The sequence below is a fragment of the Polyodon spathula genome, chromosome 3 (genome assembly GCF_017654505.1).
Source record: "Polyodon spathula isolate WHYD16114869_AA chromosome 3, ASM1765450v1, whole genome shotgun sequence".
Lineage (NCBI taxonomy): Eukaryota > Metazoa > Chordata > Actinopteri > Acipenseriformes > Polyodontidae > Polyodon > Polyodon spathula.
The window spans coordinates 12,469,801-12,496,508 of record NC_054536.1 but is presented as its reverse complement, the minus strand read 5'-3'; the positions used below and the strand labels follow the sequence as shown (position 1 = coordinate 12,496,508).

General features: G+C 38.5%; 1 protein-coding gene across 3 annotated transcripts; it reads right to left on the bottom strand.

The window, feature by feature from the left end:
• Positions 1-85: 85 nt before the first annotated feature.
• On the bottom strand, positions 86-24,708 carry LOC121312730 (NFX1-type zinc finger-containing protein 1-like). Of its 3 annotated transcripts, none has more exons than XM_041244448.1 (20): positions 24,593-24,708; positions 23,417-23,517; positions 21,180-21,347; positions 20,804-21,043; positions 19,631-19,810; positions 17,638-19,329; positions 17,353-17,481; positions 16,759-16,907; positions 16,261-16,404; positions 15,757-15,868; positions 15,539-15,637; positions 15,177-15,227; positions 14,258-14,371; positions 8,091-8,335; positions 7,828-7,967; positions 6,713-6,867; positions 5,935-6,080; positions 5,230-5,340; positions 3,082-3,177; positions 86-2,692 (listed from the first exon to the last, which is right to left on the bottom strand). In XM_041244448.1, exons 2-20 carry the CDS (start codon positions 23,439-23,441, stop codon positions 365-367), a joined length of 6,324 nt encoding a protein of 2,107 aa, XP_041100382.1. In that variant the 5' UTR covers positions 23,442-23,517; positions 24,593-24,708; the 3' UTR covers positions 86-364. The 3 variants fall into 3 exon arrangements, with proteins under 3 accessions (XP_041100382.1, XP_041100383.1, XP_041100384.1); XM_041244449.1 differs by having other exon boundaries at positions 15,183-15,227; XM_041244450.1 differs by lacking the exon at positions 17,638-19,329.
• Between the last annotated feature and the right edge of the window lie 2,000 nt (positions 24,709-26,708).

The following is a 26,708-nucleotide window of genomic DNA, read 5'->3' as shown; positions in this document are numbered from 1 at the left end:
ATTGTCCTCAGTGATTGAGCATCACTGACATTTGTATACTGTATTTAAACTGCTGATGCAAGGAAGCATGCTTTTGCTAATTGTAATCATATCGGTCTGCTTTTAAGAATCAACCGCTTATAAGAATCAAATCATTCAGATGGTTGTGATTCTTATAAACAAACTGCACTGTAGTACTATCTCCACTATCTCCACAATATTATCATGGCGCAGTCAATGTCCTAATATTGATGTTGTAACATTTTGGTATATCAGCCAACACTATCATATACACTGAACCAACCCAACTAGTTACCACTAAAATAATGACACATTAACATTTGTTCTATCTGTGTCGTACGTGATGGTTTTATTATTCTTTCTGTTAACAATCTGGACACTGGCCGACCTTTTGTTCACTTCCACTTGCCTGGTTCCAGTAAACATGTCCCTGACTGCACTTGTACCACTGGCCCTGTCTAAAAATGGCACCGTCAAGCAGTTTGTGATTTTCCTCTTCCAAAATCTTAAACAACATGTGCAACTTGAGCCTCTCCTGGAGGCTGTTAAGCGTTTTCCGAATATTTTTTATTTCCTCGTCGTCTTTAAGTGCCATCACACTACGTTCCAGACGACAAATTATGTGTTCAAGTTCTTTTGGCTTATCAAGTGATCGTGAACACCTAATATGGGCCAACATGACTGCAGAGGATAGTATAGGTTTGTTATGCATGTAGGACATGACGTAGGCCTCAGCTAAGAGTGAAATCCTTATGACTTCTTTTTCAAGGAGGAAATTAATGTATATTGGCGTTGTTATGTTTGAACTGCAAATGTCTACTTCCTTGTCGATTTTGTCTCGGAGGAAGGTGACTGGCAAAAGCAGCTGAACATTCTTTTTTATTTCTGCCAGCTTTGAGAGAATGGTAATCTGATCTTTAATGAGGAGCAGCTTGGGCATCGTCAAATCAGCTTTATCCAACTTTGACAGAAGCTTTTCAAGAACTAATGGAAAATATTTTTTCATTTCCTCTCGTTCAGTTACTGAGATTAGAAGTTGTGTTGAGCACATCTCAACTGTCTTCTTTTTCACCTGCTCCATTTCAATCAGTGTTCTCTTGATGACAGAACCATAGCGCACACTTCTCCGGATAGGAGTGTTGCACTTGGGGCACACATTCAGTTTGATCGGGCCATTGTTTTCAGGAGGCATCATCCACGTGTCAAACCCAGTCACCTCAAAGCTATGATTGCAGTCCTGAAGTTGGACAAACCTGGCCTCTGGATCAGCCTCTTTCCCAAAAAACTGTTCTTGAACTTCATCTGCATGACATATGCGACACTTCTTTGGACATGGTTCCCCACACATACCAATGCATTGATGTTTACATTTAAGCTTTCGAAAGCAAGGCCGTTCACAAGGCTTTCTGTCACAAAGTTCAAAGCATAGCTTTGTGCACTGATGATGCTTGCATCCCCAGCCACATGGCTGTGTGCAGGGTTGACAGGGCATGCAGCACTTTTGATCACACTTTCGATGGAAACATTTGTGGTCACAAGGAAGAAAACACGGAGCGCATTCCTCAGAACACTTATTTTGACATTGGTGGGAACAAATTAGCACTTCCTTGCATTTAGAACGACATGCAACATGTGACATTCCATTAGAACATTCACTACAGCTACCAAAACACTCATGTCCACACTGCAGCCTGCCTTCACATTTTACAAAACAAAGTATCTTCTCATTTTTTTTTTCAGCTTCTTGCTTTTCGTAACATAAAATGCTCCTTTGATGACCGCAGTCTAGGTTAACTGTCACATTCTGCGGGCATTTGCGGGTACACGTGTCACCACATTCACGAACACACAAGTGACCGCAGGATAAGGGTTTGTTGCACTGCATGTGGCACGAAAAAGTTTCCAGAGGCTCTGAACAGGGCATCTTCTGCTCATGACCACACTTGGGTAACGTTTTGGTGACAATCACCTTACACTTGCCACATTTGGCAGAGCACTGCTTTGGACATGTGTGCCCATCGTCACACAGTGTTTTAGAACAGGGCTTTCTGCAGATGAAATCCTTATGATCCAAGTCATATGGATGGCAAAACCTGGTGCAGACATGGCCACAATTCAGCCGATACTCACAGCGCTCTAAGCATCCCCCATGTGGCACTTTGAGGAAGTCTTCTGCTGCAGAAACAAAGTTAGCAGTTTCGGGGTGATTTTCACAGCGAACCATTAGAGCCTCTCCTATCTGCCCATTGCTGCGTAACACATTCATAATTTTACTCCACAGCGGGACAGTTGAGAGCATACCCATGTTGCCAATACAGAACAAGCCTTTCTTTGCCCTGGACAAAGCAACACAAACTCGGTTTGGAATCTGCAAAAAACCCACCTTCCCTTCTTGATTACTCCTAACTAAAGAAAGGATTATAATATCATTCTCCTCCCCTTGGTACCTATCAACCACACACAGTTTAACTCCTTCAAATTTACTCTTGGGCATGACTTTCTTTAAGCAATGGAGCTGTCCTGTGTACGTGGTAAGAACCGTTATCTGAGAGGGCTCATATCCCTGACAGATAAAGTAATGGCAGAGTGATTTGACAAAGTTAGCCTCGTGTAGGTTCTGGTGGCTTCGTCCTTCGTGGATGCTTTCTTCAAGGTGCTTGTGTTCCACAAAGAAGACATTTGTAGTAACTCCCTGTTAGAAAAAAACAATAACAATGTTACTTCCAGCATACTTTCAAAAAATTATATATCCATACATATTATATATATTCTATATATATATATACACATATGTATATGTATATATACATATATCATATATATAATATATATATATTATATATTATATAATTCATTATTATATATATATATATATTCATTACATAACACCACTATATATAATTAGGTATTTTAATAATTCATAATGCACTTAAAAAAAATAAGCACAGTTTTCTAAGCACTTTATAAAATCAGTCAGAAATAGCTTCAACTTTTCAACTTATCTTTGGATGTAAGTATTTTAACAGGTTTGTTATTTTATAATTTTTTTGAAAAAAATATAAAATGTAATAAAAGTTGTACCTTAATGTTATCATACAGACAGACAGAGTCATGGTTCTCCAGCTTGTCATAGATGTGTGGTGTTAGCAGTCGAGCAATTTCAGGACGCATGCGATGCTACAGAAGAAAACAATTGTAAAAGTTAATGTGCATCAGAATGTAAATCAATACTGTTGATCATACAGTGGCTCTCAAAATATTCACTTTGGACTTTTCCACATTTTATTTATTTTTATTGTTACAACATGGAATCAAAATGGATTTAATTAGGAGTATTTGCCACTGATCAACACAAAAAAAGTCCAAAACGTCAAAGTGAAAAATAAAATCTACAAATTGTTCTAAATTAATTAAAAATATAAAACAGAAAATAATTGATTGCATAAGTATTCACCCCCTTTGCTATGACACACCTAAATAAGTTCTGGTAAAACCAATTGTCTTTAGAAGTCACATAATTAGTTGAATGGAGTCCACCTGTGTGCAATTAAGGTGTTTCACATGATTTCTGGTTAAATACACCTGTCTCTGGGAGGTCCCACGGTTGGTTAGTACATTTCCTAACAAAAACTACATCATGAAGACAAAGGAACATTCAAAGCAAATCCGGAATAAGGTTCTTCAAAAGCACCAATCAGGGGTAGGATATAAGTACATTTCCAAGGCACTGTATATCCCCCGGAGCACAGTAAAGTCCATTATTAAGAAATGGAGAGAACATGGCACAACTGTGAATCTGTCTAGAACAGGCCGTCCTCAAAAACTGAGTATCTGGGCGAGAAGGGCACTAGTCAGGGAGGCCACCAAGAGGCCTATGGCAACTCTAAAGGAGTTACAGTCTTCCATGACTGAGCTGGGAGATACTGTGCATACGGCAACAATAGCCTGGGTATCTCACAAAACTGGCCTTTACGGGAGAGTGGCAGAAAGAAAGCCATTGTTGAAAAAAACTCACATCAAATCTCGGCTAGAGTTTGCCGGAAGGCATGTGGGAGACTCTGAAACCAAGTGGAAGATGATTCTAAGGTCTGATGAGACCAAAATAGAGCTTTTCGGGCTCAACTCTAAGCGCTATGTTTTGGCGCAAGCCTAACACCGCACATAATCCCGAGAACACCATCCCTAATGTGAAGCATGGTAGTGGCAGCATCATGCTATGGGGATGCTTCTCTGCGTCAGGGCCTGGAAAGCTCGTGAAGATAGAGGGCAAAATGGATGCAGCAAAGTGCAGAGAAATCCTGGAGGAAAACCTGCTGAAGTCTGCAAGAGACCTGGAACTTGGGAGAAGATTAATCTTCCGCAGGACAACGACCCCAAACATACAGCCAAAGCCACACTGGAGTGGCTTAAAAACAAAAAGGTCAATGTCTTGGAGTGGCCCAGTCAAAGCCCAAAGTGGAAAGAGTTGAAAATTGCTGTTCACCAAAGGTCCCCATCCAACTTAAGAGAGCTTGAGCAATTTTGCAAAGAAGAATGGGCAAGAATTGTAGTGTCCTGATGTGCAAAGCTGGTAGAGACTTACCAAATAGAATTGTACTGTATTATGTGTTTTTTATTTGTAATTAATTTAGAACAATTTGTAGATTTTATTTTTCACTTTGACATTATGGACTTTTTTGTGCTGATCAGTGGCAAAAACTCCTAATAAAATCCATTCTGATTCCATGTTCTAACACAATAAAATGTGGAAAAGTCCAAGGGGGGTGAATACTTTTGAGAGCCATTGTAACCCTGGTATGTGTGCTATGTATGATTCTCTTTTGTTGTATTCTAGCAAAAAAAATTCTGAATTGGAGTAGGATATTAGCTTTGCGCTGTGCACTGAAGCCCATAGGGGAAGCCTGAAACCTGTGCAACGCTAACATGCTTCCTCATCGGTTTTGAGCGCTCTTACCCGTGGTGCAATTTCATTCACTATATAGGTATAACTTGTGCAGTTTTAAAAACGTTACATCAAACATATTTTTATAAAAAAAATTAAAACATTAACAATTATATATATTTGGGACCGTACTGCATGCCTTACTTTCAGGTTGTCTATGTATGTCATGCTTTCAGGTAGTCTATGTGTGTCACACTTTCACCAATTGAAAGTAACGTTCGCTCTCACCTGTCACTAACCAAGCAACTGTTTCTCCTAATATTTGACATGGAAGACGTCTGCTTTACCTGATAATCAAGGCGGACGTACGGGAGATTCATCCTTATAAGCCTCTCAAACAATGATACCTCCAGGTTGAAATTTTTTGCCAGTTCATACACTGTGGCACTTGGACGAAGCTGGAATGAAATATTACAACATTTGCACATTTGTGAAGAAATTAGAATTTAATGATCCAATGACACCAGCCAAGTGGCATGTACAGTGGAGTAGAAAACACACTCTGTACTTCAGATTTCACATACTGAAACTAATACTATTTTAAAAGAAATATCCATCAGAATTTAAACTCTAATTGTTATGTGCATTAACCCTGAATACAATGTAATGTATTCTGCATGTTAACTGCTGCTATGAATGTGAACAATAGTGGTAACATCTAGGCAGACCAAAGCAAAAGAGTACAGTAATAAAAGATTTAAAAAAAAAGAACAGAAGAACACGAGAACATTTACAAACGAGAAGAGGCCATTTGGACCATGAACACTGGTCTGGATGCCAGAAGCAGATTGATCGAAAAACTTTGTCAAGGTGGTTCTAAATCAATACGAATGACTCAGCATCAACAACATAGCAAGGTAACCCATTCTATATTCTCAACATTATTTGTGTAAATAAGTATGTGTCAAGTGGAAATTCATTTTATAATCTGGGCTGTGTTTAATGTGTCCTTTTTTACTTCATACACAATTGCTAAATTTTACAGCACTCACCTGCTGGTGGTCTCCTATTAAGATAAGATGCTCGCATCCAGAAGTCAGAGTTGTCACTATGTGAGCCTCCAGCACTTCAGCTGCTTCCTCAACCACCACAATCTTGGGCTGAATATCCTGTAAGACCTTCCTATATCTGGCAGCACCTACAGGAAATAAGTTTATTTTATTATTACATCTCCTCTGGAAGTCCAACAATTGGCAAATTGGCAATTACAAATGGTCTCTCTAACCACAGGACCAATGCATCCCTGTTGAATGCAAACCTGTCACTTGGGGACACCTAGGTACTGGATGTGGTTGTGTGAAACCAGCAAATATGTGTCACAATGTTCTATTTAGTGATCTAAATAGTAATTATGTTGGATTACATGTGTGTTGAGAGAATGTGAGGTCTGAAAAAGGCATGTACATGTAAAAATGCATGTTTGACATACAGACAGATGGACAAATGTATACACTGTGATATTCTCAATCAGTGCTAACGAAGATTAACTACAAATCAATAAGCGCTTCTCCAGATATATTGTACGTAAAAATTTGACACAGTGTCAGCCTTCATTTTCCCCTAGAATATGATATATTTATTTTCTTTTTTTGTTTTTGAAGGAGGTCCAAAAGCAAGTTTGAAGACAACTGGACAAATGGATCTCAAATCTCGACTGCCTCCACTACCTCCTCATTTCAGTAAATATGCTTCTCAGTCTGGGACAAAATAACTGCAGCGTTATACATTTAAAATGACTGGAAATTAAAAGCGTTATACGTTACTCCTTACATGTTGTTGTCATTCCAATAACATATGCCATTTTCAGGACAGTTTGATCCTCCTGGTTTCGCAGTTCAGTGATCCTGTTAACTGTTCTCTGATACTCATTCTCATATTCCAGAATCTGCCGTCTGATATCATTCCGATATTTCAAAAGCCACAGCCTAAGATTACATGGTTTAAAAATAAATTAATAAATAAATAAATAAGTAAATAATGTTCCCTTGACACAATTCAATTTACAAACAGGTATGCCAATGCTTATCATTGTAAAATACTGCAAAATGAATCTTTACAGTTTTAGCAGTCAAAACCACCTTAAAATGCCTTAAAATGGGTCTAAAAGTTGAGTAGATGAAAAGGGTCATCATCCAGTGAAATGATTATACTGTGATTATACTGTAAAAACTTACCTAAGGCCATTTCGGTACAAAACCTACCTCACAATTAAGGCCATATTTTTACAGTCCCATTTCCATTTGGATCTGATAGGTGAAACCAGCACACAAAAATGTGTAATGAAGGAATTACCTCCTCGTTTAGTAAAAAAATCCCCCAAATCAGAAGAGTTGGCATCACTGTGCAAACCACTGAAAACTATGGTAAATGCATAATATAAAATAATGGGAAAAGCACAGGAAAACTACAACATTTTGGGGTATATTTTGGGGTCGTCCAAAAGTATCCTCAATTACAACAAGGGTACACAGCATGCTCTTTTCAATATCCCCCCCCTTACTGTGGTAAACCCTTATAAAGGGTGCTTCCTAATGGCTATATGAAAACAGTAATAAAGAATGGCAGGTGGCAGCATTCTGCTTAATTGCAATGCTTTTGGTCATACAGTAGCAAACTTTTATCAGTTCTAGGTATCAGTTACTTCATTTAACTGTTTGTTATTTTTAAACATGACTACAGAAACCCTGAGGGCAAACACTGCTGAGCTCTCTCAAACTCCACACCATCCCTGTGAAATTCCTAGAAGAATATCATTGGTTTTGCAATTTAAACATCTGTTCATTGATTTTCTCAACCAATATGTTTTCAGTCTGTATTTTCTGGTCGTGTTATTGTGAAATCCGATTGATTTTAGAATGATAGGTTATCATGCATAAGGAACTCACCTGTAAAGATGCCAGCGTTGTGTATAAGACAGAGCCCAGAGGTTGGTGATCTGTTCAGCTTCTTCCTCTGGCATGTGGTCAGTTTTTAGAAGCTCCACCTTGACAATGCGATTCAGTTTTTTCTTCATATCTTTTGTTATCTAAACACAAAACAGTACAGTTTTACTACTTATTTGAGATTCAGATTGAACTACTGTACATGTCCCAGTTGTTGGAGATATTCACCCACTGAAGATCTTTAAACAACTGGGATGGAAGCTTACCTCCCACCCTTCATCGTAAAGTTCAGTCTTGCTTTGCACCTCCACTTTCTCTTCTTCTGGTACATAAGCCAGAACCACCCTCTTTGTTTGATCAATTCTCCTCTTAGCTTGTTGGATCTGCTTTTGCACATCATCATCTTCTATCATCCTCTCGGCCTGAACAAGGTCAGCCTCTTCAGTGACTGCGAGCAAATCAGCTGCATCATCGCCTTCTGTAGTCACACTTGCTATATCAGAAGCATCTTCTATAAGGTGACCAAAACAAAGGAATATATATATATATATATATATATATATATATATATATATATATATATATATATATATATATATATACACACACACACACACACACACACACACACACACACACACACACACACACACACACACACAGCTCTGGAAAAAATTAAGAGACCACTGCAAAATTATCAGTTTCTCTGGTTTTACTATTTATAGGTATGTGTTTGGGTAAAATGAACATTTTTGTTTTATTCTATAAACTACTGACAACATTTCCCCAAATTCCAAATAAAAATATTGTCATTTAGAGCATTTATTTGCAGAAAATGACAACTGGTAAAAATAACAAAAAAGATGCAGTGTTGTCAGACCTCGAATAATGCAAAGAAAATAAGTTCATATTCATTTTTAAACAACACAATACTAATGTTTTAACTTAGGAAGAGTTCAGAAATCAATATTTGGTGGAATAACCCTGATTTTCAAGCATAGCTTTCATGAGTCTTGGCATGCTCTCCACCAGTCTTTCACATTGATGTTGGGTGACTTTATGCCACTCCTGGCGCAAAAATTCAAGCAGCTTGGCTTTGTTTGAGGACTTGTGACCATCCATCTTCCTCTTGATCACACTCCAAAAGGTTTTCAATGGGGTTCAGGTCTGGAGATTGGGCTGGCCATGACAGGGTCTTGATCTGGTGGTCCTCCATCCACACCTTGATTGACCTGGCTGTGTGGCATGGAGCATTGTCCTGCTGGAAAAACCAATCCTCAGAGTTGGGGAACATTGTCAGAGCAGAAGGAAGCAAGTTTTCTTCCAGGACAACTTTGTACTTGGCTTGATTCATGCCAAAGCTGCCCGATTCCAGCCTTGCTGAAGCACCCCCAGATGAGTGCAATTTTCAGCTTTGCCCAACACCTGGTTGTCTAATGGTTAGACGGAGACCTGGAGGAGCCTACAAGCCAGTGTTTCACACCCACTGTGAAATGTGGTGGAGGATCGGTGATGATCTGGGGGTGCTTCAGCAAGGCTGGAATCGGGCAGCTTTGGCATGAATCAAGCCAAATACAAGGTTGTGCTGGAAGAAAACTTGCTTCCTTCTGTTCTGACAATGTTCCCCAACTCTGAGGATTGGTTTTTCCAGCAGGACAATGCTCCATGCCACACAGCCAGGTCAATCAAGGTGTGGATGGAGGACCACCAGATCAAGACCCTGTCATAGCCAGCCCAATCTCCAGACCTGAACCACATTGAAAACCTCTGGAATGTGATCAAGAGGAAGACGGATGGTTTCAAGACATCAAACAAAGCCGAGCTGCTTGAATTTTTGCGCCAGGAGTGGCATAAAGTCACCCAACATCAATGTAAAAGACTGGTGGAGAGCATGCCAAGACGCATGAAAGCTGTGCTTGAAAATCAGGGTTATTCCACCAAATATTGATTTCTGAACTCTTCCTAAGTTAAAACATTAGTATTGTGTTGTTTAAAAATGAATATGAACTTATTTTCTGTGCATTATTCGAGGTCTAACAACACTGCATCTTTTTTGTTATTTTGACCAGTTGTCATTTTCTGCAAATAAATGCTCTAAATGACAATAATTTTATTTGGAATTTGGAAGAGATGTTGTCAGTAGTTTATAGAATAAAACAAAATGTTCATTTTACCCAAACACATACCTATAAATAGTAAAACCAGAGAAACTGATAATTTTGCAGTGGTCTCTTAATTTTTTCCAGAGCTTTATATACACACAGTGCCTATAGAAAGTCTACACCCCTTGAACTTGTTTCGCATTTTGTGTCAGTTTCATGCATTTAAATGAGGATTTTTTTCCACTTATCTACACGCCATACTCCACACTGTTAAGTTGGAAAAAAGTTTTTATTGAGAAAAAAAAATTATATATTAAAAACACAAAACAGAAAGATCATATTTGGATAAGTCTCCACCCACCCTGAGCTAATACTTGGTGGAAGCACCTTTGGCAGTGATTACAGCTGTGAGTCTGTTAGGATAGGTCTCTACCAACTTTGCACACCTTGATTTGGCAATATTTGACCATTCTTCTTTACAAAACTGTTCAAGCTCTGTCAAGTTCCTTGCAGAGCGTTGATGGACAGCAATCTTCAAGTCATGCCACAAATTTTCGATTGGATTTAGGTTGGGGCTCTGACTGGGCCACTCAAGGACATTTACCTTTCTGTTCCTTAGCCACTCCAGTGTAGCTTTGGCTCAGTTCTTTGGGTCGTTGTCATGCTGAAAGGTGAATTCCGTCCCAGTTTGAGCTTTATTGCACAGGGCAGCAGCTTTTCCTCAAGGACTTCTCTGTACTTTGCTCCATTCATTTTCCCTTCTATCCTGACAAGTGCCCCAGTCCTTGCCGATGAGAAACATAACATAACATTATGCTGCCACCATCATGCTTCACAGTAGAGATGGTGTTCTTTGGGTAATGCGCTGTGTTGGGTTTGCACCAAACATAACGCTTTGCATTTAAGCCAAAAAGTTCAATTTTAGTTTCGTCAGACCACAAAACTTTTTGTCACATGGCTACAGAATCTCCTGAGTGTTTTTTTGCATACTTCAAACAAGATTCAAGGTGGGCCTTCTTGAGTAATGGCTTCGTTCTTGCCACCCTTCCATACAGGCCATATTGTGGAGTGTTTGGGATATTGTTGTCACATACACATTGACCAGTCTTGGCCATAAAAGCCTGTAGCTCTTGCAAAGTTGCTATTGGCCTTTTGGTAGCCTGTCTGATCAGTCTCATTCTTGCTCGGTCATCCAGTTTGGAGGGACGGCCTGATCTAGGCAGGGTCTTGGATGTGCCATACACCTTCCACTTCTTAATAATCCTCTTGACCATGCTCAAAGGGATATTCAAGGCCTTTGGTATTTTTTTTATACCCTTCCCCTGATCTGTGCCTTTCAACAACTTTGTCCCGGAATTCTTTTGAAAGCGCTTTGGTGCTCATGGTTGAGTCTTTGCTTTGAAATGCACTACCCAGCAGAGGGAACCTACAGGAACTGCTGAATTTATCCTGAAATCATGTGAATCACTACAATTTAACACAGATGCAGGCCACTTAAATTGGTGTGTGATTTTGAAGGCAATTGGTTACACCTGAGCTAATTTAGGATTGCTATTACAAGGGGGGTGGACACTTATCCAACCAAGCTATTTCAGCTTTTATTTTTAATTAATTGTCTACAAATTTATAGAATACTTTGGAATATTTACTTGAAAGTTGTGGGGTAGGATGTGTAGATAAATGAAAAAAAAAAAAACTGTTTTAATGCATTTTAATTCCAGGCTATAAGGTTGTTTTCAAAATATATATATATATATATATTATATATATATATATATATATATAATATATATATATCCGAGGGAACTCTTTCTGTACATGTTTTATAGCTTTGTAATACGTCGACCGAGAAACTCGATTAAATTATATATATATATATATATATATATATATATATATATATATATATATATATATATATATATATACATATACACACACACACACACACACACACACACACACACACACAGTGCCTTACAAAAGTATTCAGACCCCTGACCAATTCTCTCATATTACCGAATTACAAATGGTACATTGAAATTTCGTTCTGTTTCATATTTTATTTTTAAACACTGAAACTCAGAATCAATTATTGTAAGGCGACACTGGTTTTATGTTGGGAAATATTTTTAAGAAAAATAAAAAACTGAAATAACTTCCTTGCATAAGTATTCAACCCCTGTGCTGTGGAAGCTCCCAGTTTGCACCGATGAAAGAAATTGCCCTAACGAGGACACAATTACCTTACCATTGGCCTCCACCTGTGAACCATTAAAGTTGCTGTCACATTTTCTGGATAAAAACCCCACTGTTGAAGGATCATTGGTAAGGCTGTGAATCTGAAGGAAAATGAAAACCAAAGAGCATTCTACAGAAGTTAGAGATAAAGTAATATAAATGCATAGATTAGGAAAAGGGTACAAAATAATATCCAAGTGTTTGGATAAGCCAATGAGCACAGCTGGATCAATAATCAGGAAGTGGAAGCTGCATCACACCACCCAGGCACTGCCAAGAAAAGGCTGTCCCTCAAAACTCAGCGCTCAAACAAGGAGACTTGTGAGAGAAGCCACAGAGAGGCCAACAATCACTTTGAAGGAGCTACAGAGTTCAGTGGCTGGGAGTGGAGTAATGGTGCACCAGTCAACCATATCAAGAGCTCTGCATAACACTGGCCTGTATGGGAGGGTGGCAAGAAAGAAGCCGTTACTCAAAAAGTACTTTCTGAAAGAACATCTGGAGTTTGCCAGAAAGCATGAGAGTGACCCAGCTGCGATATGGAAAAAGGTTTTGTGGTCAGATGAGACCAAGATAGAGCTTTTTGGCCAAAACTCAAAGCGCTATGTGTGGCACAAACCTAACACTGCCCATGTCTCAAGACACACCATCCCTAAAGTGAAATATGGTGGTGGCAGCATCATGCTGTGGGGATGCTTCTCATCAGCAGGGACTGGGCATCTTGTCACAATTGAAGGAAGAATGGATGGAGCAAAATACAGGAAAATACTGCAAGAGAATCTGCTTCAGTCTGCTAAAAAACTGAAGCTTGGAAGGAAAATCACCTTTTAACAGGACAATGATTCCAAGCACAAAGCCAAAGCAACATCGGAGTGGCTCAAGAACAAAAAGGTTAATGTACTACAGTGGCCCAGTCAAAGTCTTGATCTCAATCCCATTGAGAATCTGTGGCACTATTTGAAAATTGCGGTGTACAAACGTCGTCCAACCAACCTGAACAACCTGGAGCAAATCTGCCAAGAAGAATGGGCCAAAATCACTCCGACACTGTGTGCAAAGCTGGTACATACTTACCCCAAAAGACTTAAAGCTGTTATTGCAGCGAAAGGTGGCTCTACCAAATATTAATGTGTGGGGGTTGAATACTTATGCAAGCAAGATATATACAATAATTGATTCTGAGTTTCAGTGTTTAAAAATAAAATATCAAACAGAATGAAATTTCAGTGTACCATTTGTAATTCAGTAATATGAGAGAATTGATCAGGGGTCTGAATACTTTTGCAAGCCACTGTGTGTATGTATATATCTATATATATATCTATATATATATATATATATATATATATATATATATATATATATATATATATATATATATATATATATATATATATATATATATATATACACTAATTCATCTGTTTGTCTACCAGGCTAATTCATAGTTCATAACTTTGAACACTCAATAATACATTCTATAAGAAACAAAAGATTCAGCTAGTGCCTTCATTTGCTGGCCTCACAGAAGCATCATTGAATAGGTTGCAGCTAGTTCAATATGCCGCAGCCAGAATACTCCTAATAAACTGGCTGTCATTGAAGCATCAAATTGATTTTATAACTTTGCTCCTCATTCACAAGGCAATCCATGGCTTTGGTCCTGCCTACTTGTGTGAGTTACTTATTCCTTACAAACTGCTCATACTTTGAGATCCGCCAGTAACGGTCTCTTGGTAATACCAAGCTTCTTTACTTTGGAATTCACTTTGAGGTTCTATTCAGAATACAGTCAATCAGAATTCATAAATGTAAGCTTAAAAATGAATAGTAACTATAAAAAAATATCATTAATGATGGACTACCTTGCTTAAGGTAACATTATATATTGTATGAGTATGCTAGATTAGTGTTACTGTATATACAAGTGAAGATTACATTGTGAAACTGCTTTTAATTGAGCAGTTTAATTGAAAAAGATGACCCCAGGGTCTTGTGTGTTACCCTCCTGAGCTATAACCAAAACAGTAGTGTGCCCCTAAGAGTCTCTTTCGGAGCCCAAATAGCAGATATTCAGGGCAGAAATGTACCTTCTTCCTCAGTGTCTGCAAGCTTCAGTAATTCAGCTGCTTCAGCTACATCATCTGCATATGACTTCCACTTTCCAATCTCCGGATTGTTTAAGTTTTCATCAGCTCTGCCCTCTGAAAGGCATAAGGAATGTTTATTCTGAACATTGACTGTCATCCAGCCAACAAACAGTTTAAAGGCACAGATGTGCTAATGGGAATTGTGTTCTGTGTACACCAGAGCAGATTTGCCTCAGTTTAAAACAAGGTGAAAAACATTTACTTTAAAAGAATATACAGGAGTTAGATATTGTGTATCGTTTGGTATTGTGTCACTTGGATAAAACATCAATGTGATCCATTTCTTTACCAGCAGATTGATACAGATATTGGGAGTTTGGAAAATCTTTGCAAAAAAAAAAAAAAAACTGCCAGGAAAGGAAATTGTTTTTCTTGTACAACACCTGCGGCTTAATATCGAACAGAACCAGTATCTCGAAGCATTGGGTCCTTATCACCTGGAAGCCAAAAAGTCACATGACCCCAATATGGTGACCATCTTAGGTCACAGATCAAAGTGAAGCATGCCATTAACTTGCTGTAACACTGAAAAATGTCCAGATTAAATGAGATATTTTCAGTAGTAGGTGTTATGGCGAGTTTGCAAACACAGCGAATGTTGCAACCTCCCTGATGTTAAAACAAACTGAAAAGACATTTTGGATGCCAGCCTTATTCCTACAACTCATCACAAGGTATGTTAATTTAATAGATGCACATCTTAACTGCTGGTTACGGAGTGAGAAAAGATGCAGGTGAGAATATCTGTGTGAATATTTGGAATATTTTTACTTTTTAGAACTGAAGGTGCACTATATAGGAAAGTTTAAGGAGCAGCCGAGAACTGAATTTATGACTTTAAATATTTTAAATAACTTACCATTACCTTGTTCTGTTTCTTCAGTTTCAGATTCATATAGATTCTGTTCTTCTGTAAATAGACATTTTAAGTCATGTACAGTACAAACTTCTTCCAGCAGCTATTGACGACGGGTCGCAATATTTCGTTTAAGCATTAATATATATATATATATATAATATATATATAATATATATATATATATATATATATATATATATATATCAATTATATTAGATTCTATTCAAACTGAAATTAAATTAACATATAATACAAGGACCAGCTGCAACCTCTGTGTCGACACAGACCCTGTTAAGCATATGTTCTAAATAATTAGCCACCAAAAAAATAAATATTTTCCTAAAACTCATTGCCACTCTTACCATTTTCAGTGTCTGGAGACTCCCTGCTATCATGGCTTTTCTCCTCTTGATCCACTTGAGCTAAATCTTTATCACCACAATCAGCAGTCTCACTACCCCCTTGGATAAAAAAAAAAACATTAAGAAAAAACATTGGTTAAATGTTATGTAGTCATATTCTTCTTCTTCTTCTTCTTCTTATTATTATTATATGTCTCTAAAATATACTTTGTTCTTACTTTGATTGGTGTCTTCCTCACCAATTTGCCTCGACATATGGCTCAGGAGTGAAATTCCTAGCCATTCTAACATTAGCGAGGGGGCTTTCTTTCTGCGGGAATTTTCCACAGCCTAAAATGAAATACAAAACTGTATTACATTTACAATGCTTTATTTTAAATAAGCAGTGCAGTTAAATGGTATCACTAGGTATTATTGTGCAGCAGATACAACCAAACACAGTAAATAATGCTGCAAATCTACGTTTAACAGATTACAGTGTTTCATCAAAGTGGTTTACAATACATCAAGATCATAAATGATGAAAGTTACTATAAAAACCAATGTCACCTTACAATAATTGATTCTGAGTTTCAGTGTTTAAAAATAAAACATCAAACAGAACGAAATTTCAATGTACCATTTGTAATTCAGTAATATGAGAGAATTGGTCAGGGGTCTGAAAACTCTTCCTAAAAACTATATTTTTAGTTCAACATTTAGTAAAACACTGTGCTGCTGACCTGTATGTCCCCTAGGTTAGTCCCATGAAGTGAAATAATAATATCTTCCAGGACATTCTCATGAAGAACTCCTTTTGCAGCACTTTCAAAAAGAGCTGCTTTCTTTTGGATTTTCTCTTCAACATCTTTTCGGTTTTCTGAAAGCTGTTTAGGATTAAACAAAAGTGAGTTATACACTAAAAGGGCAAGCCCTCTTTCCTGATAAAAACGTTAATGGATTTCAAGAGCACAATTCAGTTTTGAATTCTATGCTGTAAATATTCAAAACGCTTGCTTTTTAATTTTGATCGAACTTCTAAGTGTTTTTCTCAGAATATCTGTTACATGTGCACTTCCTGGGTCATTTCACTTCAGCAGTGTCTTCTGGGTTAAAGCATTTTACTGTCTGAAAGCATGTCAGTCAAAAGAGGAAGCACGGCTTGCGAACAGAAGTGTATTCCCAGATATGTTTTAAAATAAAAACATGTTACTAAAGACTTTTTTATACTGTTAGCTTACCACTGAATACATCGCTCGCAGATGTCCAGGCAGATTCTGTTTAAACATATTATTTCTTCTTAAATTGTTCAGAGAAAACTTCTGGAGGACCTCACTGGCACATCGTCCTCCTACTCTGACCAATCCTGTCCTTAAAAACTTGTGAATGCCTTAAAAACAAAGAATGTTTTTCTTAATCCATGGTACCTTGACAGATATGCATACAGTATACAGGAACTATAACAACATAATTTCTGGAATTATTTATTTATTTATTTATTTTTATCAATCTGAAGAAAATAAATAGTAGTGTGGACAAGAGGTGTGTTATTTTATCATTCTGAAATTTACAAGTGACAGGACATATACAAATGTATTCTAAGACTTGTCCAGAAGTAACACGTTTTATATTTGGTGTTTGACAATGCCCATAATCAAACTTGACTCAATCATACAATGCAGAGTGCTTAAAAACCTTAATTCTGTTATTTTAGTGTTACTTTGAAATTGTAAAATGTTTTATTTTGAGTTCATTATTGATCCTTTACTGTAGCATTCTCATGTCTATGGTTCCTACTTCCTAACATATGCATAAGAAGATAACAATTAGACTACCTTCCAAAAACTGATCCAGTGCATGGTTTGTGTAGCACACAACCAGGATGGGGCAACCCCCCGTTGAGCGCCAAGTGTTTGAGTTAGAAAGGATAGTCTTGACAATTTTCAGACCAATATATGTTTTGCCTAGAAGAAACAAAGCATAAGAGTGTTAGCATAAACATAAGAGTGTAAAACAGAAAGAAAGAAAGAAAGAAAGAAAGAAAGAAAGAAAGAAAGAAAGAAAGAAAGAAAGAAAGAAAGAAAGAAAGAAAGAAAGAAAGAAAGAAAGAAAGAAATTACCTGTACCGGGTGGGCCTTGAATAATAGCCAGTTCTTTAGTCAAGGCCATTTGCACTGCCTGCAATTGGGAGTCATCCAGCTTTAACAACTGCTTACTGGGCCAATCAGCAAAATTAAGCACATCATGCCTCTCTCTCCAAGGCAGGCCTAATAATTCTTTGAAATCCTGTCTGGCAAGAATATCATCAGTGTCAGATGTGTCACTACTGTCAGATTCCTCAGTACTGACAGATTTCTCAAGCTCCTGTATTCTGACAGGGCCCTCTGTCGTCAGTGACTGAAGGCTGTAAGTATGACGATGATTCATTAAGTACTGTGGAGCTGAAATGTTAGTGTCACAGCTGACAATATATTTCTGCATAGGAAGTTCACCCAAAGCCATTTCTTTCAGGCCTCCAAGTACATGTCGGTAGGCTTCAAAAAAGGCAGTTGTTTCAACCATTAGAAAATAATCATTTTCCTGGAATTCTGATAATTTTAGTCTGCTTTCTTCGGTGAAATCTAGAGTCGTAATGCCGTTCTGGAGATCCTTTACATCCCGGTTTGCCACTGTGGCAAAAATCATAGTCTCAAAGTTGTCTCTGGACAGGCATACCAGAGCTCCATACAACAGTCGTTTTGAGCTTTCCCAGTTCACAGATTTCAAATTATCAATACCAAACTGAACTCTGTAGAGGATCCCTTTGTGTGTGCAGATGGGGGAAAGTATGTAAGCATTCAAATAAATTCTAATGTCATCAAACCTTCCCTTTCTTAGATCCTTCCCATCAAACTTCAGAACCTGACTGATCCCATCTCTCAGAGGTCTAATGAAGTCTTCCCTAAGAAGGCGGAAATGAGTATCAAGGTATGTTTTTGTGTCTTCAAATCTTTGGCCGATAATATTCGGCCGCATGAAGGGTTTCGCAGTCAAGTGTATGTCTTCATATGTCGGAAAGATTGACATGTATCTGAAGTCCTCAATATCTAGCTCTTCCAGATTTCCTGTTATGTATGTGTAGTTGTCTGATCGAAGTGTTCCCTCTCGTTTCTTCTCTTGCAAATGGGTAATGATTCTCTGAAGGCTTGTTATGCTGTTTTCTGTTTCCTTGGGAATAGTAAGTCCAGTTGACTGCAGGTAAGTGATTTCAGTCTGCAAAAGAGCTACAATAAGAGACACATCAAGGATAGTGCTGGCAGGGAAGACACTAATTAATGTCTGATGCAGAGCCAGTATTTGGTCAACCTGCATAATGCTCTGCTCTCTTTTCACTGAATCATTGTGCCGGCTCATTCTCATGACATACATAGGGAGGAGTCTCTTCAAAAAGCGAGATTCTTTCACGTCAATTAGAAGATGCTGTAAATTCTCTCGGTTAGACTTGCTGCTGCATGCTTTACCGAGGACCTCAAGAGCAATGGCAATAAGTTCATCAGTCATATCTTCATGGCTTAAGAATTCTTTTAAACCACTTCCTGGAGAGGCCAGTTTCATGACAACATCTGAAGGCTCCATTTCGAAAATCTTTTTTAGAGCTCTGTAGTCTAAATTATTGACCCTGGGAGTCCGGCTTTGATTTTGGAACTTCTCATTACTTTGGCCACGTTGATCTGAATCCCAGCCTTTGGAGATGGCTAAAAGGCTGGGATGACTTCCTGCCCTTTTTCCTGCTAGCTTCCGAAAGTCATCTTTGTCATTGTTTCTGCTGTAATCTGGAAAGATTAACAAAAAAAAACTCATAAAATTTTATTTATTATCCTGATTTAGGAAAAGGGTTACAAAAATGTTTTTGGCAAGATTATAAATGATCCATAACTATTAAACATGTTGATGACATTAAGAAAAAGTTATAGTTGAAACAGTTGTCATTAGTTAATCCTTTTTCTTTTTGGTTTCTATGGTTATATAAGGTAAAGCAAATGGTTTTAGTATGTAAGCTGCATTGGAGGCATAAATATGGTGACCTAAAAGTAATTATTAATCATTTTAATGTTAATCATTTTGTTTCCACACCTTTTAGCTTCATGTTGTTCCAACTGGTGACACTGTGATTTGAGCCCCTTGCGTAAGCTTGCCCAGACTTAGCATTGCGCCTGCTGTCAGGTTGATCAAGAAACCCTGCAGCACTCCTTCCTCGTAAGTGATGACGGTTTCCTCGTCTGTCTTCAGAGTCTCTTCGGCCACAATAATTATCTGCAAGAGATTACAGTTTTTCCAAACTATATGGGACAGCACACAAGACAGATTACCAAGATTCTGTTCGGGTTAGGATAATCACTGTAACTACAAGTGACAGAAATACAATGATTCTTGGTTGTAAATCTCCCTCTCGACCTGTGAGGACGCTAAGCAGCGAGAACAGAGTCCCTTGGACGGGCTGGTCTGACAGTTCTTTCCTAGGATTCAAGGGAAGTCGGCCAGCCTGGAAGGGGGCGAGACTCTGTTGCAATAACGCATTGAACCGGAAGGGAAACGACGTGGCAGCCGCAGATTGGAAGCGGTTGCACTCGTTTACCAAGGGGTCATGTGTGACAGCATAAAAAGGGACAGAGAATCGTAATCTTTTCCTTCGTGTGGTTTGCGCATTGAACCTGTAAGGACTGTGAGAGACCCTGTGAAAAGAAATAACGTTTGTGAGTGTTTTTGTTTGTCTGTAATTGTCTTGTTTTGTAAATTACTAGACGGCTAAACACGATTCCAGAGCCGTCACTAAGGGCCAGCACAAACCCGGAACAGCACTGCATGACTGTCATTAATAAAATAATAGACCACCATGAGCACTGCTGCACGCACCCAGGACTGGTGACCCTGTTAGTATTATTGTGGGGCGGATATTTGTGTTTATTGTTTGGGATTGGAACCCGTTGTTATTTACGCCACGCAATATACACTGTTGTGTATTGCCGGGGTCTTATTATTTGGCCACCTGGATACAATACAATTCCTTTCCAACTGGATTATAACTCTCTTTGTCTGTTATCACGCACTGCTGCACTACACTACACTCCTGCACCTATACCCACTTAACCACACTACATTATCCATAACTTCTTAAAGATGCAAATAAGATCCGATTAATTAATATGTAAAATACAAGTGGACCAAATGGCATGACATATTTCCCTATAGCCTTCAGCCAGACAATATATTAACAGGAAAAATAAGCCTAATCTCTGGATTTTTTACCTTGCCTAAACCTGCTTCTCCCTTCATGATGTTCATCTGAAGCTCCTTGGCAAGGAAAATCTCGAAAATTCTTTGCAACAGAAAGGGGTCTGCCACAGGAACGTTCTCTACTTCCACTCTGATCACGTCTGAATGGAAGTCTATCGGGGCCACCACCAAATCCTCGTCCGCGTGAAGGAGGTCTGATTCCCCATCTCTCTTGAGTCTGGCTGCTTTCATTGCCCTCTCCAGTAGTGCTTTCTGTAAATGAAAATCTTGTGCTAATAACTTTAGAAATATATATATATATATCTTAAAGGTTAAACAGTGTACATTAGAGGAAACAATTATGGAATTACCAATATTATAACAGATGGAAAAAAAAAGTTACAGTTACCCTTTTGGTTCCTGGGTTTCCAGGAGGAATTGTCACTTCTCCTGTTCTCTGACTGACACCTTTCCCTTCCCCGATGCCAGGACTGCCTGAATCCACTGCCTGAACCTTTTGGGGAGCCACTACTCTGTCCCTGTTCAGAATGATCTTCACACCCTCTAGAATGTGCTCCTGCAAAGAAAGTGCAACTTTCATAAACAATCTCAGAACAACAGTTTTTATTTATTTATTTATATTTAGTAGTCGCCAATTATTTGATTATTTTCTCACAATTTAGAATGTCCAATTATTTTTAGGCTCAGCTTACCGCTACCACCCCTGCACTGATTTGGAAGGGGAAAAGACGAATACATGCTGTCCTCCGCCCGCTTCTTTACACACTGCAGGCTCACCATGCAGCCACCTTAGAGTACAGCGTTGGAGGACAACACAGCTCTGGGCAGCTTACAGGCAAGCCCACAGGCACTCAGCCAGACCACAGGGGTCGCTGGTGCATGGTGAGCCAAGGACACCCTGGCCGACCTAAGCCCCCCCCCCCCCGGCCCCCCCCGGCCAATTGTGTGCCACCCCCTGGGAGCTCCCATCCATGGTCGGCAATAGAATAGCCTGGACTCAAACCTGCAACATCCAGGCTATAGGGTGCTTCCTGCACTCCATGTGCCTTTACTGGATGCGCCACTCAGGAGCCCCCTGAACAAACAGTTCATCCCAAAACCAGGATAACACTCCTTTTTTAAATATATATTTCCAGATTGCAGCTTTGTCAGTGCTAGATCCAATTAGTCTGCACTAAAAGTAAGGTTTTCACCTTAAGGTGCGTTACTAAAACAATCAGTCTGTTAAGGTACTGACATCCTGAAACGTGACACAGGAAGTATCAGACTTGTTTAGAATGTGATTGTGTTACGTAGATAAGACTTGGCGTGCCATATAAAATACCATTAAGCATTACATCTGGTTTCTTTATTTTTTTGTTAAAAACTAGTAATAGGAGTGTGGCAGAACAGATGTCCTGCTGCTTTAGGTAAAGTGTGTGTGTGTGTGAGCATGTGCGTGTGTGGGAATGTAAGGCTGGCAGGGATGGGGTTAAATCCATCCCTGCCAGTAATCATCACAGATGTGGCCATTCCCCAGGTAGGTAATGAGTGCTAATTGGGGAGTGGCCACATGTATATAAGGCAGGAAAACACTTTTGTTGGGTGGAGGGAGTTTGGTGAGTTTTGACCTGTGTGTTTAGGTCTATTCAGAATAACACTGTGACCCAAGATGTTACCAGCAGGAATTAGAGACTAAGAGTCAAGAAGCTGCAGTTTAGCACTTTTCCGCACATTTATTAACAAAACAAACACAGGAACAAAGAAAAAGGCACAAGGGCCAAAACAAAAGGTTTACACAAAAATTACCCAAATGTGCACAAAAACTGTTGTTCATCTTCACTGAACAAATATAAACAAACAGCAGCCCACAGATTAAAACTCACCAAAATCCCTCCACCAGACAAAGGCTTTCTCCTTCCTAATACACGTGTGGCCACTCCCCAGTTATCAAACTGGGGAATCACCACACCTGTGACTGCTGGCAGGGACAGGTTTAACCCCAACCCTGCCAACCTTACATTCCCACACACACACTACTTACAGCAGCAGGGCGTCTGCCCTGCCACAATGTGTTTTTGTCAACATAAACATAATCTAAGGGGTATGGCACATGAGATTGAACGGTTTGTAAACATGAAGTAAAATGAAAGTGAAAAAATATCTGTATCGTTGATATGTTCAGAAGCTAAAACAACATGGCAGTGAAAAGGATAAATTCTACTGGTCACCCCCTTTAATGGAACTTTACTGCAAGGATCATAGAATATAACTGTGTACCAGCATGGTTATTTTTCTACTCGACAACACTGGGAATGGAAGTAATAAATTCAAAGCAGGCATTGAGAATAACTCAAGTGTACTGTCAATATAAAAGGTCACAGTATTAGGCCATGAGGTTTAAATACTGTAAACCTGAAAATATGACATCACTTTCTGAAATGGTTTCTGAGATACACAAAAGGGTTAATGTTTCTTGTACGACATAAATAAATACATGTATGCAGTCTCTTACTAACACAATCATCAAGTATCTCCTGGCAAGAAAACATTCTTCTTCACAAAGTTAAGGTTTGCTACAAGCTACTTTCATTTTCCTACAAAATACCAGTTTTAATGTTTAGATGCCACTAGATATAGACTTACCAGACCAACTGCTATTGGAAGCCATTTTCTTTAGATGGCAACTTGTCCGAGACCTTTATTCACGGTAATGTTTCGGTTGCAGACCATTATAGTAATGGCCCCTAAAACATTCAGAGGAAAAAATACAATTAAGATATATTTAACCTTTTAAATTGTTGCATTTTATAACTAGGTTGCTTCTATTTGTTTAACAATAACGAATTGTTTTACAGGCTTTGGTCTGGTAGGTGACATAATCATGTTCCTGTTGTGAGAAGGTAATGATTAAAAAATAACTTTTGACAGCTGACTCCCCTCCACCATCTGCTTCTGTTTCCCTGAATTTTCTCTATTCAAAATGTGTTTACCTCCCCTTGTAATATACAGTGTGTTCGTTGCTAGGTAACTTTTTGCTACCTGCAACTTTTACTTCATCAAAGTCTTTTATCAAAAAGCTGCTCTCTCATTGGTTAATTTGTAGTGCCTCTCCTATTATCAGAAAACTGAACAGTATATCCTGTTCTAATTGGTTGGGAATAAAACATGTTATTAGTGCCAGTTCATAATTAGTCTTAAAATGGCAAACGTGGGTGGAACAAAAACAACAAACTGTGACATAAGGAGCTTTATGCCACAGATATTTTAATCTAAATCTTCTGGGTTAAATATTATTGCTGCTTGAGACAAATAAGTGACCGGTTTCTGAACTGGATTTGTCTGTATTCGTCACGACCAGTAATTAAAACAATATTTATCAATCAGATTTGAATAAAGTAGTGGCATAACGGCTGCATTTTACACCATTGTAAATATAAACCATCTGTATAAACAGTACTTAATTACATTTTCAATTATTTATTGGTGAAATTATGTTTGCAGTAGTTACAAAAGCACTAGGCTCTATTCTGGTCTTTATGTGAAGTCCCTAGAACGGTTTAATTGCAGCATGAATTGTATATACAATGTATATACAGTATATCACATTTATTATACACAGTCATCTGCAGGCATTTTATTAAGGGTTAGTGAGAACGACTAGGATGGAACCAACCACAATAAACAAACAAACAAACCCGTTGTAGCCAGCAATACGGATATAACCGCGTACCGTCAGTCTTTGTATTACAAAAACACAGTTAAACGAAAAACTTGCTTTATTACTTTTTAAATTAATCACAATAAAAAATAGATATTTACCAGTATCTGAAGAAACCCCCTGCTTTGTGCTCTGAATCAAGATCTCACTGCAAACGATTAAATAAATACCGTCTGCGTGATGCTGCTGCTATTGTTGCATTGTCTTCCGTGTGTCGACTTAGGTTTCGATTTTGAGGAAGTGAAAGTAGTTGAAGGGCAAATTGCATCAGTTTAGTCGAGTAGCAAATAAAATTGTTACTATCATAAACTAGCAATAAAAAGACACATAAGCAGTGCCTATACATTTCTATTTGCCTTTCACAAAATATGATAAATACCCTCATTCTCCTTAAACCTTATTTTATAAGAATGTTTTTAAAACTGTTTATGAGAAAGACTTCGGTGTGCTTTAATTACAGTGAGTTGTAGTACAGGGTGTGAATCTGATTACTATATATATATATATATATATATATATATATATATATATATATATATATATATATATATATATATGTCACCGGTTGGATTTGTTGTATTGCATTTCTAAATTCAGCATATCAATATGCTTAGTATAGGTGACCTGTTAATGGATATAGATAAAGTATGCACCATTAGAGCATAGAATTTAGCAGGTAGCAATCTTGGACAAGCCAAACTGGATTGCATACATTATCATTTGAGGTACTGACTAAATATTAAATATAAACCCTGCAGGCTAAATGTGCTACTTACTGTCCCAATATAGCTCACATATTAGAGTAACTTTTTTGTTTCTGCTTCAGAGACAGGCAAACAGCACAAGCCTATGCCTGGTTACAATCGTTAGAATTGAGAGCTGGGTTATCAGAATAAATAACACTAGACCCAACATTGTTGAGAGTCCTAAGACCTAGTGGTAAAAACAACTAAAGGCTGAATATTGTAATTACTTGGCATCAGCCCATTGAATTGAATGGAAAGGCACAGGCTGGAAAAATTATATTTTTGCCTCAGTAAAAATCTATCCCTAGCTACGCCCTTGCTTATTGAATATTGTGCACAATACCTTGACAGACGTTGAAGTCTTAGTACATTAGAGAGGAGGTATTCTTGTAATATACAGTAATTATATATTGCATGCATACTGTAAGTGTATCTGAATGTAAAGGGGCTAACCATTTGTATTTTATTGTGTAAATGGCCTGCACCTTATTATGACTTATTGTTTGAGTTTGTGTACAGTTTTGCTGTGCATGAAAGCTATATTTTTTTTCCTTTTTCTTTTTTCTTTGTTGTGTTTGTTTATTGTTAAAGTATTTGTTTTTTATTTAGTTGTTTTGTTTTCGGGCCTCTCAGGGAGGCAGATCACCTCCTAGCTTTTCAAATGATTCTTTGACTAGGAGAAATGGGCTTAAGATTGTGTCACAGGAGCAGGTGTAGGTAGAGGACTGTGGTCGTAGGAAAGGTAGGTTACGAGAATATCATCTCTGCCTCGAGAATGAACAAGAGTATTGTGATGTTTTTAAAGACTGAAGCTCTTGTTAATGATATTGTGGAGACAGGTTACTGTGAAAGGCAGTTTTCTGCCTGTCCTTCTTCTTGCCTCTCCGGTTGTTAAAGTAACCATTTCAAATGTGCCCCCTTCTTTTAAAAATGAACTACTGATTAATGAACTAAGCCGACATGGTAAAATCATGTTGGCGGTACATAGGGTCCCGCTCAGCTCCAGCTCTCCGGAGTTAAAGCATGTCATGTTATTCCGTAGACAGGTTTTTATGATTCTAAATGATTTAAACCGTGCAATGAAATATAAAATTGAAGGCATCGACTATGTGGTTTTTGCTTCTTCGGATTATTTGCGCTGCTTTAATTGCTGAGCGCAGGGACATATAAGGAGGAACTGCATGAAGGGGGAGACTGGAGCCCGCAACAGAGAGGAAGGTGGGGCGGCAGGACAGGAGACAGGGTTGGGGAGCACAGAGGATGTTCATTGTGATGAGGTGAAGGAAAGATGGCAAATAATGTTGACTCGGGTGAGGGTACATCTGGGTTGCAAGGTGCTCCTGCTGTGAACAGCAGGGTGAACCTGGCGGAAAAGTTAATTGTTAGTAAGACAGCGGGGGGAGTCTGCAGTGAATTCCCCAGCTGAAAGTGTTGACCTACAGGCCGATCCTGTTGAGAGCAGTGGGTCGGC

Bases quoted from the DNA above. Each gene is read 5' to 3' on its own strand.
- LOC121312730 (XM_041244448.1), bottom strand. From the start codon at position 23,441: ATGGCTTCCAATAGCAGTTGGTCTG. The intron at 21,348-23,416 runs GTAAGTCTATAT...CTTTCTTTGCAG, and splicing joins TTCCAATAGCAGTTGGTCTG to GAGCACATTCTAGAGGGTGT. The intron at 19,330-19,630 runs GTGTGGAAACAA...TAATCTTTCCAG, and splicing joins GAACAACATGAAGCTAAAAG to ATTACAGCAGAAACAATGAC.